Source organism: Mauremys reevesii, linkage group 7, assembly GCF_016161935.1.
Source record: "Mauremys reevesii isolate NIE-2019 linkage group 7, ASM1616193v1, whole genome shotgun sequence".
NCBI classification, from domain to species: domain Eukaryota; kingdom Metazoa; phylum Chordata; order Testudines; family Geoemydidae; genus Mauremys; species Mauremys reevesii.
In genome coordinates this window covers 98,903,275-98,918,263 of record NC_052629.1, presented here as the reverse complement: position 1 = coordinate 98,918,263, position 14,989 = coordinate 98,903,275, and the positions used below count along the sequence as shown (strand labels likewise).

Here is a 14,989-nt window from a genome sequence, read left to right as displayed (position 1 = left end):
CTCCTAAACTTTTCAGTACTAACTTGTGTCTAGGAGAACTGTATGCTAGCTTACTAGAGTTTTGGGTAGCCACTGAAAGATGCCGTACTGGGGACAAAGGAGAGCTTTTGGAAGATCGGGGGCATGCAGGGTGAACACTTTTGTGGAACTAGTCCCAAACAGCTCATATTCCTACTGCTAGGATCCCCCTGCAATGTAACATGTATTCCCTAATGTGACCTACTTCTATCCACTGTCATTTGTTCAGAAACTGTCAGAAATAACAAGGTGGAATCAGGGAGGGAATAGGACATTACTGGCATGGAGTTCAGAGCACTTCTGTGGATCAGGATGGGAGTGTAGCCAAAAGAAGACAAGCAGACAGAATGAGGTTGGAAGGAGCAAATGTGCTGGTTCCTGTCAGAGTGGTGAGATGGTGATGCCTAGGGAGCTGGCAGGGGTCTGATTTGCTTAGGGAAAGTAGAGAAAGGGAATGGAAGCAGGAGGGAGCTCCCATTTAGAAGAAATGTAGTACAGAAAATGTGCATATCTGTTCACAGCTATTCACTCAGTTACACAAAGGGCAGGTATGTGTCCTAAGTGTCATAATGGTTCAGTCCTCTTTATGCACACATTCACTGCTCTATTCAGAAATGCTTACAGTGAATGCCAGTGTCACTTGTAGACATGAAAGGATACAGTTACCACAGATGAAGAGGATAATGAAGTATATACAGACGACCATTCCTGATGACGATGGGCCACCATATGCCATAATCCCATCATACATCACAGCATTCCAGTCTTCACCTGTTAGAATCTAACAAGCAAATTCATCTTTACTGACTCAACAGTCAAAAGACTGAAAGAGGATTATGTTTCCTCTGTCCACAACACACACAGCCATTTTCTATAACATGAAAATGTTAACTGATCTATCTGTATAGGATGCTTTATATAGTAAACACGGTAGTAATCTGTTTGTTGTTATACAATATTTTAATATTTCCCTTTAAATAAGCATCTCTTGGTTTAGCTTTACCAGTTTTTATCTATATGAAGCATTTATGTCAATGAACTGTATGTCTATGCTTATGGTCCAAATTTAAAAAAAAAGGTGCCTAAATTTAAGCTCCTAAATTCTTATGTAGGCACCTAAGTGGCCTGATTTTCAATGGTGCTGCATATATAGCAGCTTCTACTGAAGCCTCCATGCTCAGCACCTTTGAAAATGTGGACTCTCATTTAGGAACCTAAGTATGGCTTAGGAGACTAATTTTAGGCACCCATTTTTAAAGAATGTTGGCCACAAACCCTTTCCAAAACTATACACCATAGTGGGTTACACCTTCAAATTAAATCGTCCCAATCTGAGTCCTAACTGGAGACTGGGACCATTACTATATTGCTTTAAATGGAGGGGGTTTCATACTGAATTGGAGCTCAAATGCTGTTGGAGAATGAATAATTTTCCTACTTTCTATTGTTTCTTGCAACTTTGCTGCTGTACCTAAGGATGAAATCTAAAGGAACTTGTTGATTAGTTAAGTGGAGGATAGTTTACAGCTGGTCTTCTATGCATTTAGCACTTTATTTTGCATTACTATGGGAAGCCTGATTATTAGAACACAGATTATAGGGACACTGTATATATTTTTCAGCAATTTAGAAGCTGTTAGTTCTATCCCCAAATACCCTCATCACAGAGACAATAATTCAGTGACTGTGCAAGAAAGTCATACACGCACAAAGGCTACTATTTCATTCTCCGAAGTCCATATTTGGGCATCTAAATAAGAATTCTGTTTTTTTCAAGCTGTTCAGTATTCAGCAGCTTCCTTGGGAGCTGTGAGAGCTTGGCACCTTTGAAAATCAGGCCATTTATTTAGGTGCCTGTATATGGATGTAGCAGCCTAACTTTAAGCATCTGAGTTTGGAAACACTGACCTAAGTTTTCAAAGGGACACCATCAGGCTAATTGTGGCCCATTATTTTTAATATTTTTTAGGAAATTTAAGACTTACAGAAATATTTCTCATTAGGATGTCTTTATTTTTAAATTAATTGGAAAGAGTTTTTTCTTTGTTTGTTTCAAGCATCATCCTATGGAACTTCTATTTGAGTGAATGGAAATTGTGACACAGAGCCAAATATTCACCCAAACCAAACACTGCACTATTGTGTTAATGCCTATAACCCTAAATGTGAAAATGACTAGAATCAAAAATGAAAGAGACTAGCCTAATTTCATTGCCCAAGCTGAAAGAAATAAAAAAGTACACAAACACCATAAACAGTGAAAAGGAAGTTAGATTGTAAGAATTATTTTAGTTTTAATAATCAGTTACTAGTAACACAGATATGAATGTTTTAAAATATATATAATAATAAACAGATAGTGTCCCTTTAAAGAAATCCATATTTAGTTTTTTATGATATGAAGTGATATGATTCACAAAGATATACACTTTTACAATGTTTCTCAATTTATCCTACTAAGAAGTAGCTGAACATTAGCAATACACACATCTACCACAAAACAGACAGTTAACAAGCTTACAGGAAAAACATTAATTCAAATTAAATAACTTCCAGTTTTTATTTTAGTTATGTCTTTGATGGACAAAGAAGACTTAATTTAATGAAGTAACATGAAAGCTATGTTGCATAGATAGATCAAATAAGATATGGAACAAATGGTACAAATGGTGCAAAATTACCAGAGTACTGAATATAATGAGCAGAATGCTACTTAAAGTAAACAGAATAAATAGTATTTGTGATTTTTTTCAGGAGACAAGATTACCTAAACATTTTTGTTGTTCAAAGGTAAAACGTTTCATAGGGGGTGAAAGAAAGTTACCTGGAATACAGTTAAAAGAGCTTGTGGAAAATTATCGAAGGTGCTCCGTTTTGTTTGAGTTTCATCAAAATTAAATTTGCCTCCAAACAGCTGCATTCCAAGCAATGAGAAGATTATGATGAAGAGGAAAAGCAGAAGCAACAGTGAAGCAATGGACTTCATTGAGTTTAACAAGGATGCTACCAAGTTGCTCAGGGATGTCCAGTGCCTATAAATTAAAATGCGTGTGTTAACACAAAAAAAAACTGTAAAAGAACAGTGCGTGATGAAATATTACAAAAGAATTGCTGATCACCATACAAGTACCCCTAAAATTAGCAGCAGGAAAATGCATTATTTCATAATCTTACCTTGTCACTTTAAAAATACGTAGAAGACGAACACAGCGGAACACTGAGATTCCCAGGGGTGACATAATTTCCAATTCCACCAGTATGGTTTCAACAATGCCACCACAAACAACGAAGCAATCAAAACGGTTAAAGAGGGATACAAAATAAGCCTGTAGGCCCAAGCTGTACATCTTTATTAACATTTCACAGGTGAATAATGCCAGAAGTACTTTGTTTGCAATATCTGGAACAAAACATTCAGAAAATTATAATGTTTTAGATACTTCTGATTTATTTTATAGATCTCATATTTTGACTAACTTTTATCCATTTTCCATGCCAGTTATCTTATCTCTTTGGAGGGAAATACACATTGCTTTGCATTTAACACCATTTTTGCATGAGGCATATAATCCCTCCCTTTGATCTAAAAATGCTACATCATTCTAATTTATTGTGTAAATTATCCCGGCTAAAAATATAGTTCAAACCCAGACTGGAATTAAGGCAAAATGATTCACAGCCTATTCTGATGTGCAAGTTAGCATTTGTCCTTCCTTCTCTTTAATCACATGGGTTGACAATGGTAATATGTCTAAAGCATAATGGCACATGTTTACAATTTGGCTCTGTAGGTTTTTGCCTGTACATTATGTCATTAAGCTGTGTTGCAGATGTGGAAAAAGAAAACATTTGGTCATTTCCTATATTGATTTCTTTAACCTGGATGTACTGAAGGATAATAAATAAACTTCAAAATGGCAAAATACAGAAGTAATCGAGGAGAGCTTTCATTTTTCTGTAGTTAAAAACAGGAAAAATGGTCTTTGCTTGTACCTTGGATCTGTGTCAGCCAGTCAGGTTGATTGTAATGCTCAGAAGAGATAGTTAATGTGTTCAGAAAGACCAAGACAATAACCAGCCAATAAAACGAGACAGATTTTACTGCAGCTCTACATTTTCTTCGATTGAATCGGTTCCAGCGACGCCAGCGTCGACTGAAATTTAGAACAAAAGCAAATGCATTATTCTATGGGAAAATATTACAGTATTTGAACTTAAAGATTTGTGTTGGGTGGGAGATTTGTGGGTATACATATGTGTGTATAAATGAAACTAAGAAAGAAATCTGACAGACAGCTGTGTGCATTACTACCAAGTGCAGCTAAAAAGATGATAATTTTGTTCAAGTTTACAGCCAAATAAAAACCAAACTTTGCAGCCAAAAAAAAGGAAACTTTAACCATTTAGTGTTGAACATTTCTATATAATTTTCATACAGTTTAATAGATTGTGACATCACTAGATTAGGGCATTTGTCAAAGCCAACTCAATATTGCATGACCTAGTACATCACATTGCACTTCATTGCATAACAAGATGTATCTAAGTAAACCAGATCTAGATTCAGATTAAGTTTAAGAATCAGAATTTGCATTTCAGGTTGAACCATGGATAAAGTTTGGGTTTGGATTAAACAATGCAGAAATTTTTTTAGATTAACTTGTGAGAAACGACCCCATAATGATGGAACTCTCACAACGTCAACTGTTCCCAAGAACACTACCAATTCGGGCTGAAATCCTAGGATGGTGGGTGGGCATATTCATGAGATTTTTGATGCATACAAACTGAAGTTGGAAATTAGGCCACATCTAGTTTTGAGTTGACTCAAAGAGGAAGTATTGTCCAATGGTTAGGGTGCTACCACAGGACTTGGGAGACCTGAGTTAGTTCTCTGCTTCCTCCAAAGCTTCTTGTGTGACCTTGGGTAAGCCACTTACTCTTTAGTGCCTCAGTTCTCTATTTATGAAATAGGAATACCCGTAAAAGTACTTTACCTCACAGGTGAGTTGTGTGGATAAATACATGAAAGATTATGAGGTGCTCAGATACTACAGTAATGGGGGCCTTATAAGATAGATAGATAGATAGATCCACAGGAGTGGATTTGGATAATAAATCTGAGTCTCATGCCAACGTTCTGATCCAAACTCTACCGGAGTCAGTGGAAAGACTCCTATGATTGCACTGGGATCTGGCACTAGTTTCAAAATGGAAAGAGTTTGGATTTAAGGGTGTGGGTTCAGCCCTTCTCCAATATATTGTAATGCACTTTACAACTTAAGTTCATAAGCTAATGCTATTTCTGACACTAAACTTTTCTATTTTTTTTGTTTACACTCTATAATATTTAAATAAATTGCTACAAATAATTAGATAAAAAGTCTTAGTACCTCTGCTGCCCTGAGTCAGCAGGTACCATACCTAGTATATATAAAATTAGAAATGTTCTAATCTGCCTCAGGTGGTAGATCCAATCTGTAATTGTGTCTTCATAAAAATAAATGAACTTGGCAAAATAAACAGTCAAGCAGTATGTGAGGTTCTTTCACTCCCCTTAAACTCATGCTTGTGATTATGGAAAATAGTAATTGCTCAGTTCTTGTTATGGAAAACTTTCATCGCCTATAGAGTATAATAATCATATGAAGAAAAATCTCTGCATTCAACTAACTTGACAGTGTGTTCGAGAACACTCTTGTCCAGCCAACTATGTGCTTAGCCATCATCAGTATATTCACTGACTGGATATGCAAAAAACGGTATTTTTTACTCTTAGGGCACAATTCTGCATTGCTGAAGTCAATAAAAATAGGATAAGGCTCCAAGAGCTTGATCACTCATACAAGTTGGGGGGACTCATGGTCATCTCCAAGCACCTGATCTATGAAGTCAATGGAAAGATTCCTATTTGACTTCAATGGTCATTGGATCAGGCCCTAAATCCTTAAACAGTGAAAGTTTTGTAAAGAAGTGACAACACTTCTTTTCAAAATTTTCAGCGTTTATGGATTTATGGCCTGACCCAGAGACCATTGACAGAAACAGTACAGCTAAACCCAGGAAACCTTCTGAAAACGTAGCCCAAGGAGTGTAGCCCAATTTTAGGCCCATATGTAAGGATTGACAGGCTTTAGTGTGAATTAAGCTTACAGTTATAAAACAAAACAAAGTCTCATTTGAGGGGTATAGCACATATTTTCTTCCCTTCCTAAAATATTCACGATTATGCACACACACAGACAAAATGGGGGAGGGAGGCATCAAAGTCTGTGATGCCTCTTCAGAAAAAACTGAAATACGAACTTGAAAATAAGTGAGACCATTTTCATTCAAGATCTTCCTATTTTGCAGGGGACGCATTGAAATTTTAATTTTTAAACACTGTAGTCTGATAAAGATAAATTTTTGTAGTGAAGAATGAAATTTAAGGGTTTTTTTAAATGACGTGAACCCCATTTTGCACAAATTTGTAATAAAGTATAACGTTGCTGTTCTGAAATTATCAAGGCATTTTTCCCAAAATGTTTGTCACACCTGTAGTGACAATTCTGAAGAAGTATTTAAATCAGAAGTGACACTCATTGTTAATATAATATACCACAGCTGGCCAAATTATTCTTTACGTTCATTCTCATCTAAATAATTTAGCTTTTTTTCTGTTCACATTTATGAGCAAGTCATGACATTGACATATTTGTTGGGAATTTTATTTTTATTCATTCATTTTCAAATGGTCCTTGGGCCCCAATCCTGTTTTTGAATCCACACAGGTGGATGGTCTAAACTAAAGTCAGTGCAGGGTTCTGTATTGCATAGATCCGATTGTAAAATTTGAGTCTTATTTTGGTTAACAGATACCAATAATAACTCTTCTCTACATTTGACTAATTACTCAGATTTGCTAATAAAATTGTGCAAAATTATTTTAAATTTTTTTGTACATTTCCAGATGATTTTGTATGAACAACATCCTGCATTACATGAAATTTTACAAAATTAAAACCATATGCACAGTATTCATTCATGGGAGCGCTGGGTGTCCAGCATCTTTGTCAGGTCACAAGGGTGTAAAGTTGGGTGCCCATAATTAGAGAGCATTTCTGAAAATGTGGGCTTTAGATTCTAAGTATGTATCCAACGTTGTAGGCAGTTCCAAAACCTACCATCCATAAAATATGGTACTAAATAATAAAATAAACCAATGAACAGTCCAAATAAGCCAGTGAGAGTACAGTCAAGTGCACCCACTAATGACAACCCCCCTCCAAACTATTCCTCCACCCCTCAAACCTCACATCCCCAAAAGTCAGAGAGAAAAGATGTGCTTCTCAGCATGCCCTGAAGATCAACAGATATCAGGCTACTGTATTTTGAACTGCTGAGGAAGTAAATTCCAGAGTTGTCAGCCTTTCACAACAGAACACCTTGCAAAAACCTCCTTTCCATTTGAAATATGAGTACTCCTGCTTAAGGGTTTCCACTGACTACAACTGTAGCAGTTTTGTACAGTGAGAGAGTCTGTCCAGAAACTCGGTTCCAAACCATATAGGGCTTTTATAGTGGAATCTCCAGACCTTAAATTCCACCTGGAAGCTGGTAGGCAGACAGTGCAGATCATAGATACATTAATGTAAGATAGTTTTGATATAAATATCCACCTATTAAGTAGGCAGCTGCATTATACCTCTACCTAGGATTTTATACTACACCCATTATCACGACGTTTGAGCACATTATGAATTTACAGAAAAATACACATGAAGATCTGCCTCTCTTTGGCTTCCTTTCTTTCTTGTCTTATTATGGGTAGGCTAGGTTGGACAAGTGAGTTTTGAATTTTGATCTGAAGGCAAAGAAATCTGGTCAATCTGATGTCTTCTGATGTCTTCTGGAAGTGACTTCCAGATCAGGGAACCAGTTGCTGAGAAAACTCTTGAGTTTATGATTCTTGAGATTAATTGTGCCACTGTTCCAAAATAACACAGCTGTTGTGGGAGGTCATGATCGTGCAGGGAAAGATGTTCCCTGAGAAAACTTAAACCAGTCTCATGAAGGAGCTAGACGATGACTGAAAACTTGAATTTGACTCAGTACTTAGCAGGAAACCAAGGAGAGTTGAACATGGGAGCAATGTGTAATTTGTAGCCTCTGCTACTGAGCAGACAGGCTGCTGTATTTTGAGCTAAAATTAGTTTTTTAGGGATCAGTGATTCCATTCCTAAATACAGAGAATTACAGTAGTCAAGCCTGAAGATCACAATATGTGGATTACTGGTTTTAGGTCCAAATACAAAAGAATGGGGTGCAGTCTTTTTTCTTGACCTTTTTGTGAGAAAAAGGAAATTTTGCAGTCATGGTTGTTTGGGTATCCAGAAGCAGTGAGGAGATTAGGAGAACAGCTAGTTTGCCAAAGATAAAAGGGCAGAGGTGAACAGTTCTTCAAAGCACTTTGTCTTATCAACAGCTGTTGAATGCAGCCAGGACCTTGGTGCAACCTGCATCTGATATGATGGTAATGTAGAGTTGGGTATGATTGGCATTTTAGTCCTCACAACTTCCCCTGCAGATTCATGTAGAAGGAGAAAAGGATGGAACAGCAGATAGATCCCTGTAGGACTCCACAAGTAAGAGCTCTAGAGGTAGAGGAGCTGATGGCCATTATGACTTTCTGGAATATCTGAAGCCCTTTCAGTGTGATCCCAGTAAACCCCCTACTGAACTTCTGAAGAGGGATAGCAACATTCAATAGTTGGCGATATCAAATGCTGTGCCTAGCAATATAAATATGAAAGCATAGCCTTGGACTGTGGCCAAGAGGATATCATCCTTTAACTCCACAAGCACTCACTTTGTTCCACATTTCAGCCTAAAGCCTGTCTCAGAGGCATCCAGGGATACTGGCAGAAATAGGGAGAGCTGGAGACTGATTGGTGATCTACTCAGTAAGCTTGCTTGGGAATGGGCAGTGGTGGAGAGGTTGGTCGCAACAGTTAGTGGTTCCTTACATACTGGCTGGATTATGGCAAGCTTTAGGTTTGGTAGGAACTTTCCCTCCTCAGAGGACGTGTTTATAGTGTCATTTAGTGGAGGTCTTAGTTGCTCATGGCTCTCTTTCACTAGAATGGGTGTAGATCATAGTACAGTGTTGGCTTGCTTTTCCTATATTACTTCTAAGATTTTCTGTCCTGCAAATGGGCCAAATTCAGAAAGGAGGTGTGTCACCAATCTGTTTTGAGGGTATGGTTACTAGGTCTCTGATGGCATCTCTGAAGCAGATGTTCCCCTCTGAGGAGTAGATTAAAATAGGTTTCACAGGAGCAGATATTGGTTTGTGGAATTAACTGGAGACAAATTCACAAAAATACTTCAGCCAGGCATGATTTAGAAGCTGCTAAGGTGGAGGAAGAGAGTAATCTCTTGGCTTTCTTCTCTTTAATTTTGCATTAGTTTCAGCTTCCAAACAGTCTTATGGCATAGTCCCATGTACAGTCCATTGCAGTTATCTATTCTCAAGATGAAACAAGCATGGGCAGGCGTAACAAGGTGTGTGGACACAATTTTCTCACAAATGCAGATAAAAAAGCACTCTGGACCATGCCCACCTGTTCAATATGCATAAGTATCCTATTTTGAACAAAACTCCAAATTGTAAAGCCGCTTAACAAATGGCAACACCTGACCTTGATCAGGGGTGAGATATAACCCACTCTAGCTCTTCCAGTTGCTTTCCACAACCTATCTATGCTACTTCAGTGTACTGACTGATCCTCAACCACCTAACTCTTAAAAAAGCCACAGTCTCATGCATTTGTTCCATTGCCCCATCAGGGTCAGAAGCAATGGACAGAACTTGGGATCATTTGCAAACTGAAATCAACTTCTCTTAATTAACCTACCAGTGAACTCACATACACGTTGAACTGTAAGAGTGACAAGATGGAACCGTACCACATCTCACATGAAAAGACCTTCAGAGTGGAAGAGCACCATTTATGACTACATTTTGGGATCTCTCATTTAAAAAGGAAGAAGGCTACTCAAGAGCAACACCCACCCACTCCTATTGGACATAACAGAAAGATGTTGTGATCAGCAGTAACAAAGCAGCTGCTAGATCTAGTAGAATAAGCATAGACACAATAGCCAGGTCAACTGCTAACAGCACAATACATAAGTGTTATCAGTGAAATTTTTGCTACCGATCCAAGCATGAAACAAGTTTTATCAGGGACAAGGAAATTGGAGGAGTCCAGCTTCCAGAATTGCTTTGTTAGAATCTTCTAATTTATCTTCTTTATTATCTCTATTGTTCAATGAATGTCTGTGAACAATAGTTAGCCTGTGGATTGTTTGAAAACTGGTCATTATGAGTATTTGCTATACGTGATTTGTTATATGTGCCATGACCGGTCACCTAAGTCAGATGGCATTGTTTTTGTTCCGTGATTGAGTGACCTGACCTTTATAAACAGAAGCAGTCTCTTTTCTGTTTGCAAATTTATTTGCTATTTGTAATTTCTCAATATGTATTCTATGAAAATGAAAAAAATTATGTACTGTATATACTCCTTCATAAGCCGAATATTTTTGGTAAAAAAGTAATGCATCAAAGAGCGGGAGTTGGCTTATAAATGGGTCTACACCAAAATTTGGCTGGGAGCCAAAGTCTTTCAGCCCCTCAAATATAGGGTCAGCTTATGAAAGGGTCATACAATTTTTGCTATTTTTACCTATCCATTTTAAAGGGTCATTTTATAAATGAACAGGCTAATGAACTAGTATATACGGTAAATTAAAAGATAAAAATATTCTTGCTTTTACTCATGGAACTTGCTTTCCATGAGCATTCTTGTGAATAAAAACTCACTTGCCCAAATGTTTGAGAATAAGTGAAAAAAGAGTTGCAAATACCAGCAAAACAAATTGGTGTACTTTATTCCCAAGAATGTTCATGAATCCTCTTCAACTGTATTCCCTAATCTCTGTCAGTAACATTTTTCATCCCATCAAATTCTAATACAGAAAATACAGAATCACGTAGTAATGATGTGTAAAACCATTGCAAGGAAAAAAGTGATGGAAAAGAGAGGAAAATACTGACCTGAACTTGGATTTTGAGATAGTTTGACTAAAAGAAAAGGAAAACACATTTTTAAGAATATATAGAAACAATCATTTACACAATCCCTTCTCCTCGCAATGCTGTGCTTGGCAATCAAAGCAATGGAATTACTCAAAGTTTGTGCATAAAAGTGTTTTCTCAACATAACGCTGCATGAACGCTGAAATACTGTTGTCATCTGTTTACCATTATTTTTCTGATATCATTCTTTACAAACATGGATTTTACATGAGAAAGAAAGGAAATTAAATCTTATCCTCTGGGGACCAATATATATATATATATATATATATGTATATATATATATATATATATATATATATATATATATATATATATATATATGTAAAGCACAGGTATTTGCAGAGAAACAAATCCTGGATTTTAAATAGCTGTTTCAGTGTGCTTTGGGAACCTTCTGGAAGAATGATGTTATGTGAATAAAAGTCGTTATCACAATCATTATGTTAGTGCTACATTCATATAGCAATCTAATAATTATCAATTTTTAGCTACTTGTAAAATATGCATACGCCAGATCATGTTTCGATTATTAAAAGACATTAGTCTCTGCTGAATTTCTTAGATTATGTCTCTTCTTTTCTTCTTGGTGTTTTTGAAGCAGCAAAATTAAAAGCTCTATAACCTTTCTAAATGTAAGGCTCAAATGGATACTTTATGAAATATATCTATATTTGTCCTAACTTCAGAATTTTAGATAAAATTGTGGTTAGATTTTACCATGAATGACTAAAAGCCAAAAATATAAGCATCTCACAAAGCTTGAGTATTTCAAAGCAAATATGTTTGAGTAGGCAAAAGAGAAAAAAAATCTCTCTTTTTAATCCTAGAATGTTGGAAACACTTTGACATCTTAATTGGAGCTGCATGTACTCACCACAGACTGCCACAGCATGCTGGGCTCTCTCCTTCTCCGCTGACATTCTCAGTGTTCACAGATTCAGTTTCACTTGTCGGCATGCTTGCTGTCAGGAGATAAAATAAGTGTTAGATTTACAGCCAAAGCCAGCCAGTTACACGTGATTTGTTTTTATATCTTATTAAAAGAACACCTCTACTTGTTAGGTTTACTAAGAGTTTTATTCAAAAGGCAGAAGAATAGCAGAAGGAAGTCAGTGTAGTACACTCTTTACCAGCCCTCCTTTTGTTGGCAAGGTAAATGCACAGGACTCTAGGAAGTATGAGAGGATATTTCTGTTGTTTCAGCAATTTAACACTTCTATTGAAAATGTATCACAGAGCTCAGTGAAGAGACGTTGCACTTAGACGATGCTGTATGGAAAAAGGAATATGCCTGACCTAGTTTGTGAGACCTCTTTTGTGTGATGTGTTTCAGTATCATGTTTGAGGTTCTTTCAGAGACACACCAGAAGAAAGGTAATAGTTAGGTCCCAGCTAACATGCTTGGCAATTCCAGTAAGTGCAATAAAGGTCCTTTCAAACAGAAGAGAAGAGAAGCCATCACACACTGATCAGTCTGTCAAAGTTGAGCACTCTCTATTTTTATTTTCCAAATTAAAAATGTAAAACACAAAGGTGAGGATCTAGGAGGTAATTATATCTGAAAATATGACAAGAGTAGACAGGAAGAAGCACTGGTAATGGTGCAATGGGTAATACAAAGGATAAGGAGGATTGCCAATGATAAAAGGGGATTATAAAATTTGTTACACACCAGTGATTTACTATACATATGGTGAAATCACTACTGAATAATTAGAAACCGTAGTTAATGGACAAAATCAGCTGATATTGTTCACACCCACTGATTCTCAATTCTTCAGAGACGTTAGGAGATACCCACATGCTGCAAAAGAAGTTAAGGAAGCAGGAATGAGCATAACTATCAGCAGTTCCAAAACTGAACATTATTTCTTTGGCTGTGCTTGTCAACATGAAAGGAAAACCTTAGCGCACAGACTACAAAGGCTTTATGAAGTGAGGATGTCATCGTAAGTAGGAAAACAAGAGTGAGGATAGAAGTAGCATTGAAGTCACTGGGGAGTAGCAAGGACAACGGCCAATTAGACTTTTGCTTTTAGTATCTTAGCAACTGTTGATGGGAACATTGTAGGCTGTTTCTGTATCTAAGGTTTTCTTATCAAACTGATAACTAAAAAGTTTTTTTATATAATTGTTTTTGTGATTTTTTTTGTCTTTGTTACTGTTGCTGGAATGACAGTCCTGAAGACTGAAGGGCCACATTTCTATTTACACTTTGGCTCCTTTACACCACTCTGGCATTTTAAAGAAGCTATACAGTGGGTGTAAATTACACACAACTTAGTGTAAATAAGAATCAGGACCTCTAGTATTTTCTCCACAGGTCAGGTACGGAACAGGCAGTATAAGCTTCTCCACACTGACCTGCCAAACTGCATCAAACCTGACCTAGACAGACCATCTCTAGGTGGCAATGGGTAGTTCAGTTTGCATACCCAGTAATTCCTGGACTTGATGGTGAGACTGCCAACTCTGCGCTAGTCAGATTCTCAGCAAATGTTTGCAACAGCTGAGGATCTGGCGCTACAAATACATCATTACATGAAATTTCACATCTCCTCAGTGTTGCATTACAGAGATAAGAAACAAGATCTAAAATACTCATGCAATTGTTCAAACAATGGAAAACAGTCCAGTCATTAAACACTGAAAGATAGATTTTTGTTTCACAAGGTTCCTTTGTTTCAGATAATTCTTTTAACATAATATAAGCAGCTTTTTTATACTGAACTTAAATCACTCATGTGCCTAGTTAGCACATGTGCATCATTTACAATATGTTTTTCTTTATAAATGAGACAAAACATTAAAAAAATCAACAATTAATATTGTAAGTCTTGTATGAAAATTATAGTTACAGTTGCAAAAGAGTTCAAAAGGGATTATTTTAACGTTCAACAATAAGTCACTGGCAGTCACGATTTCCTACTTAGGATGCTGTCTCATGTCTGCAGTTTAAACAGTTGCCAACTTTTCTTCCTCTCATAAGTTCTGAAATATTATGCCAAATGATTTTGCAAGCAGAAAAATCAACATTTTAGCCATGATGAAAGAAGAAAAAATATAGTTTATCTTTTATAACATAAATTGGTATTATTGAACTAAACATGAAACAAAACTTCGGTTGTTTTGAACAACTGGAAAACCACCAAACTTTCCATACAAAGGGTAAGGAAACATTAAAATACTTTGGAAAGAAGTCTGTGAATCTTCAACATACAGCTTGCGTTATTGTATGAATGAAAAAGTAAACCTCAGGACTTCGACTGGTTAATTAATATAGAGGTTTGGTGAGACTATTCTGTAGCTGAGCACAGAAATATGTATACTCATTTGTTGAAAAAGCTTGTCATTTATGAAGATCAACTTCAAACTATAAACACACAGAATATGAGCTCTGTACACCATCCAAACGACTTTGTTTTGCACTATTCATATTACTCCCAAGAGCAATATTTTATTTTATTTCTGTCCGTTATAATAATCTCTTCATGGTAAAATAAGGGAGGGGAAATAGAAAACCACTACATTTAAAATTACATTAAGATGAATTCTTGTGTAAGATACAGAAAGTATTTTAAATTGGGAAAATATTAGTTTATTATCAGTGCTCTTTTTTAAAAAAATTAAGACATCAAGTGCCCTCAGGCCCCAGTTCAAGAAAGCACTTAAGTATATATTTAAGTCCATTCCTGTTCAGGACCGCACTAAATCAGTTGCTTACATGCGCTTCCTGAATAAGAATGCTTTCAACGTGCATCAAGGCCTAAATGTCACCACATAATTGTAGCTGTGTTTCTTTAAGATACTGGAAAAGCAGAA

General features: G+C 36.5%; 1 protein-coding gene across 8 annotated transcripts in view; it reads right to left on the bottom strand.

Moving 5' to 3' along the window:
- The window catches only part of CACNA1D (calcium voltage-gated channel subunit alpha1 D), a 351,709-nt gene that overhangs the window by 116,655 nt on the left and 220,065 nt on the right, over nucleotides 1-14,989 (bottom strand). For all 8 annotated transcript variants that reach the window (XM_039546606.1, XM_039546605.1, XM_039546604.1 and 5 more), the window contains 6 exons: nucleotides 12,042-12,129; nucleotides 11,123-11,149; nucleotides 4,012-4,172; nucleotides 3,193-3,418; nucleotides 2,843-3,050; nucleotides 679-799 (listed from right to left, as the gene is read on the bottom strand). In XM_039546606.1, coding sequence (XP_039402540.1) covers nucleotides 679-799; nucleotides 2,843-3,050; nucleotides 3,193-3,418; nucleotides 4,012-4,172; nucleotides 11,123-11,149; nucleotides 12,042-12,129 — 831 coding nt within the window. The remainder of the gene's footprint in view (nucleotides 1-678; nucleotides 800-2,842; nucleotides 3,051-3,192; nucleotides 3,419-4,011; nucleotides 4,173-11,122; nucleotides 11,150-12,041; nucleotides 12,130-14,989) is intronic.